The sequence below is a fragment of the Uranotaenia lowii genome, chromosome 3 (genome assembly GCF_029784155.1).
Source record: "Uranotaenia lowii strain MFRU-FL chromosome 3, ASM2978415v1, whole genome shotgun sequence".
Taxonomy (NCBI): Eukaryota; Metazoa; Arthropoda; class Insecta; order Diptera; family Culicidae; genus Uranotaenia; species Uranotaenia lowii.
Window position 1 is genome coordinate 114222905 of NC_073693.1, and position 6000 is coordinate 114228904.

At 33.0% G+C, this 6000-nt stretch overlaps 1 protein-coding gene across 4 annotated transcripts in view; it reads left to right on the forward strand.

Moving 5' to 3' along the window:
• LOC129756948 (uncharacterized) overlaps positions 1-3930 on the forward strand; it is a 608072-nt gene extending 604142 nt beyond the window's left edge. For 2 of the 4 annotated variants that reach the window (XM_055754020.1, XM_055754021.1), the window contains exon 10: positions 2783-3930. In XM_055754020.1, the coding sequence (XP_055609995.1) occupies positions 2783-2789 (7 nt within the window). In that variant the 3' untranslated portion in view covers positions 2790-3930. The remainder of the gene's footprint in view (positions 1-2782) is intronic. The other 2 variants (XM_055754023.1, XM_055754022.1) reach the window with 2 other exon arrangements.
• The last annotated feature ends 2070 nt before the right edge of the window (positions 3931-6000 follow it).

The window sequence follows — 6000 nt, forward strand, 5'->3', positions numbered from 1 at the left end:
ATTAAATTATAGTTTAAATGTTAAAAGAAACTGTTAGAGTAAGGCCCGGTTGCCCGGATCTCATTGGAAAAGTTCGAATTTTGCCCGGGTTTATTCTCATTTTCATTCACAAATCACACTTTAAAAAACAAATTATGTTAAATTTTTTTTTATTTATGCGTCCAAATTGAAATTTTCTGAGCAAGTTTTATAAAAATAATCATGAAAGATGTTTAAGAAAACCTAAAATACAATTTAAAATCTGTTGATAAATTTTGGTGAAAAAAATTTTTTTCAACTTTTTTTCTTGATTTTTGATGAGTAATTTTTAAGTTTTGACCAAATTTGCCCGGATATTGCCAGGATTTTAGCAGACCATTTTGAAATCAAATGCCCGGATTTTGCCAGGTTTTTAGATGAAAATAGCCTGGTTTGTCCGGTCCGGATACGTGCTGAAAAAATTCTGGCAACCTTATGCTAGAGAAGTCCTATGGTTTTGAAGTCCATCGGAAAATTGATCAACCCAATGGAAATCGGCCGAAGGGGACCAAAGTTTTTCATGTAAAACTGGATTTTCGTGTTCCTCCTGAACAAAATGTCTCGAAATCCCATACAAATTTTAGGCTCGTTGAGCAACTCTTTCCGGTGATTTGATCTGGCCCAAATTTGGCATGAGACCTTGTACTAGGCCTAGGATCAATTCAAGCCAGCAGCGCATAACATTTCACTAGCTTGAAATTTTTCATACAAATTTGGGGCAGTCTTATGTACACTCTAATCAACAAGCAATTTCTAGTCATCCAAACATTTCAATAGTCCCCATCAGTGTCCGGCACAAAAACGCTAATCCGCTAATCGCTAATTAGTCCGTTAACTTTCGGTTAGCGAATTAATTTTCTCGCTATATTTTTCTTCAGCTAGCGGATAAGAAAGTTCCGCTAATTTTTAGTTCCGCTAACTGAAGAACGCTAACTCTTTGAAGTGTTAATTTGGCCATAGACTTATACATAGATAATAAATTCGGCATCGTTCAGATTTAAAATTTTAAATCCTATCAGGTATTTAAATTTTCGTTAAAGATTGATTTCAGACGCTATTCGATCTCGATTTTGACTGGAATCTTAGGAATGAGCGTCTTTTTGAATTGTCTTCACTTGAATTTATGTCTTAAGCATAAGCCTTCTTAGAATATAAAATAAATGAAAAAGTTGTGAAAAATTGAAATTTCCCAAACAAAGTAATTGTATTAATGTCAAAAAAGATGAAAAACTATTTCGAACAAAACAAACCATATACCTAGAGTGAATCTTTGCATTAACTGATGTAAAAAAATTAAACAGCGGGTGAATATTTTGAAAAATTTGATTCCATTTTTTTTCCTTTTACTTTCCACCAAATACGCTAACTAAAACTAAAATTGGACTGACGCAACTGATATGTTCAGAAATATTACAAAATAAGTTCGATAACTGCCCCTATTGATATCATTTAACCACTTTTCTAGTCAATATTATAATTAAAAATGGCTGAAAAATTTGTGTTTTGCTTATCTTTTTCAAAACTTTCTACTATCGATTAGCGATTAGCGCTTTATTATAGATCGATAACTTTAACGCAACATTTAGCGGCTTTATTTAGCGATCGCTAACTTTGACCGAGATAGCGATCTAATTAACGCCGCTAACTTTTTAGTTAGCAATGCCGAACACTGGTCCCCATGCAAAGCTATCTTGGTCATACATCCGGTTGTCTTGTACACGCTTTCATTGGAGAATGTCATCATTTATGTTCTATTTTGGGTATCTACACATTTTCAAAATGTAAATATCAATCATCGTACCAGAATGAACTTTTGGCGATACAGCAAACTAAAGGTAGTATACTTAGTGTTGTAAATGTTCACAATCTCATGCAATGTTTCACTAGATACGTTTTTGTTTTTGTTTACGTGCTATATATTTTTTTACTTAGTTTTATATTTTTAATGTGATTATAGTTTCAAAACAAAATTAGAGTTAAGTCGAATCAACTTTCAAAGTACAACTATTGATGAGCAACGGTTAAAATCTATAGAAAATTTAACAAATCAAATTAGAGCTCGAATAGGAAGGAACTCATGTTACAAATTGGTTCCATCTCGGTTCAACATCACCCATTTACGTTAATGGTTGCTTACTTGCAATCAATACAATCCGGAATCCGATTTCATTAACCTTGATTGGCACCGCATCACCATCATCAATCAGTAGGTGCAGGGTTCTGTAGTAGAAGGGACTGGCATTAGAGACGCCCGGTTTGTAATTGCAAACATTTGTACAGCAACAGCAAATCGCAAATAGTAGAAGTAAAAAGTCTAATCAATCAATCGAAAAAACACACACACTCAAACACTAGACTGGGACGATTCATTCACTTGATGTAAAAAATATTCACCTTGAAAATTATGAAATCGGTAATCAACGACCTAGGAATCAAATTTACACCAATCCACAGAAGTTAAGATGAAAAATAATTTTACCGGAAACAAACACGAATCGACCCAGTCCATTGCTCGAAGCATATTGAACACAACAATACCACACAGAGCAAAAGAGCAAGAACATTACATTTTAGTTTTCATTATTATTTCCATCCATCGACTATCAATTACTAATGGCTGTTATTTTCTCTCTTTTCTTTTCTCTTTGCTTTCCTTTTTTCCGGTGGATAAAATACTATTTTCGATGTGTGGTGAAACGACTCTGAATCTGACTGAATCAAACTATAAAAACAACATCAACAAAAACCGAATTGTAATTTGCAGGTTATAATCTCGGTAGTACCTTACACCAACACGAGCTCGACGAGATTCGCAAAATCTTCCTCCCTCCGACTGGCGCCAAGCACGTGTTGCAGTGTAACGAACACACACATCAAGTTTCGAGCGATAGAAGTTGCGTTTGGGTGCGCGTGTATGCGTGTTAGAGACCTTTAAATATGACATAGGTACGTCTGCGTAAATTAGAGATCTTTTGATATTATAGAGATTTTTCGCGGGAAGCGAGAAAAAAATCATAATTTCACATACGACGGTAGAATACGAATCGATATCAACTTTTCGAAAAACTGGGTAGTATGTAAAAAAAAATCTTAAAAATGCTGAGTTACGAAAGTTTAAAAATTTATCGGAAAGTTGATTTTTGTTCTGTCATCGATTTTCTCCTGTTTTTCAATCACTGTTAGCGTAGCCAGTATAGAAAAAACTAGCGATAAGAATTTTGTTCATTGTCAAAGTCATTTATACGACATTTAGATTGGAATCATCGTCGAAGGAAAGATTTTTGTACGTTCAGTCGAATATCACGAAACGATTTAATAGTTCTGATAGTTAAGGAATATAAAAAAAAGTAATGAATCAATGGAGAGCAATGAGCTTTAATTATGAACCCAACAATGAACAATGCAAAGCTCCGAGCACGAATGGTTTTATGCATAGAACATACCTTCATTGTAGTCATATCGACTGATGAATATCGAAAGCATTTTTATTGTCTATTTACGTAGTTCCATTGAATAGAGAAAGGAAACAATAGGACAAACAACATACAAAAAACGGAAATTGGAACCAATCTCAATAAAGCTAAGGTATGAAGGGTAATTTTCATTCATCAACAAAAAAAAATACATTTTTATCGATCCCAATCAATAGGATGCGTTAACTATTAATTAAAGACTCTCTCTTAACTGTACGTCATGAGTATGGTTTTAGATTCTGAAATAGGAAATTTTTTTTTCTATATAGTGCGCTGGATATGATTGATTCGAAACCCTTGAAAATAACAGAACATGCGATAGAATAATCGATTTAAAACCGCATTTGATCAGTTCGAAAGATAATCATTTTAATTAAAGTTTTTCATAGCCTAAGCAAGAACATTTTTTATAGTTTTCATTTGATAGTAGAATATTCAATAAATTTGAAGTGATAATTTGCTGAAATCATAAACTGCTTTGAATCATTTAATGAAAGGCCATTATTATTCAAAATCTGTCTAATAATTTTCTTTTTTTTTTTCAGAAAAACAAGAATATTTCAACAGTAAAAACACTCCAAAATTAATGAAACTGGGTTTTCAGGTGTAAACGGATGTGCAATATACGGTTCGAAACATTTTGACGAGACAAAAAAAAAACATCATTATGAGACCAAAAAATCTACTTTGGGAAAAAAGCTATGGATAAAAGAAGTTGTTTTCAGTTTAAAATTAGTACAAGATTTGAAAATTGGCGAGAATGGGCTATTTGGTTCTCGGATGAACACTAGGGTGTACCAAAATTGCATAACTTCTGGGAATCTGGGGGCTCACCCTTTAAATGTTAGATTAGGATGTACAGACAAACTTTTGTATGGGGCCGACTAAAAAAATCCTGTTTAGAGGTTCCGCAAACGCGATCTTTGAAAAAAGTCCACTTTCAAAAGATTCGATTTTAAATAAATTCTGGGTCCAAAAATTTTCATTGAATTTATATATTTAATATATTTTTAATTTTGTTTGAGTTAAATGCTACACGTAAAAAAAGGAAAAATGAACCAAATTTGTATCAAAATGTAAAACAAGCAAGCTATTTCCAAGAAAAAAAATTTTTTAGTCCAAAATTTTTTTATTCAACTGACCGAAATGTGTACCAAGCGTAACATATTTTTGATACCAATGCCATCAAATGATGCGGATTTTTGTGCACTTAAACTTTGCTGAACAAAACATGTTTTTTGTATCATGTGTAAAGAGCTATTCACGGTTTAATTCTTAATAAAAATCACAATTTAGGATATTTTTTGGTATCCGAGGGTTTTTGGGTCAGAGATGGTTTGTATAATAGTTCAAGAATTCCACTTTTTATGAAAGGGGGGTCTCCATACAAAATTATCGCTTGACATCTTATATATAAAAATGGGGGCATTTTCTTTGTAACAACATCACGTATGGTCGGTCGGAATGAAGTGAAATTTGATATCCGAGGGTTTTTTGGGTCAGAGATGGTTTGTATAATAGTTTCAAGAATCTCACTTTTGATGAAAGGGGGGTCCCCATACAAAATTATCTCTTCACATCTTCTTACATATAAAAATGAAGGCGTTTTTTTGTAACAACATCACGTATGAATGGTCGGTCGGAATGAAGTGAAATTTGGTATCCGAGGGTTTTTTGGGTCAGAGATGGTTTGTATAATAGTTTCAAGGACCTCACTTTTTATGGAAGGTGGTCTCAATACAAATTCAACTTTATTTGTTACGATTTCCATAAGAATCTATTCGCGAGCACGATGCAGTTAAGGACGTGTAGATGAAGTTAAACATTTATTGCGATTTATACCTAAGAAGGTAAAACGAAGTTTACCGGGTCAGCTAGTTTAATATATTTAATTTGTCTTAATAAATACCCACTTTCAAATCAAAGTACTTGCAAAAAAAGACTTGGATGGTTTAAAGGAGTCATCAGAAGGCAATATGCCAAATTTGAGCGGAATCGGACAACAGGAAAGGTTTGCACTGACTCTCAAGAGTGAGAGGGATTCTGAGACATACTGTTCTAAAGAAGCATAAAAAACTGGGTTTTCATCATACATTTTTTTTTTCTTTACCAATCGATTGCTTGATCATGTAGATTTTATTATAATTTAATTTAGAACTAACATTTCTCCTCCATACCTCCATACTGCAACTCGATTGAACTTAAAACAAAAAAGTCATGGCTGTTCAAAGATTGTATTTTGGTTATAAATTGTCCTGTAAAACGCAATGAGTAAAATGTACTCATTGTGTGTTAAACGACAATTTGCCTAGGTAAGACTAGGAAGGTAGGTTCGTTTTGGTTTTTTTCCGCCGATCACAACTTTACTTGTAGTTTTGTCATGTGAAAAAAAAATTATTAAGCAGTTATTAGGATTCAATTGTGCATAACTGATTTGCAGAAAGTTAACATATACTATTAAGTAATTTTATTAATCCAGGTGTAATATCTGGAACTGAACATCTCAAAT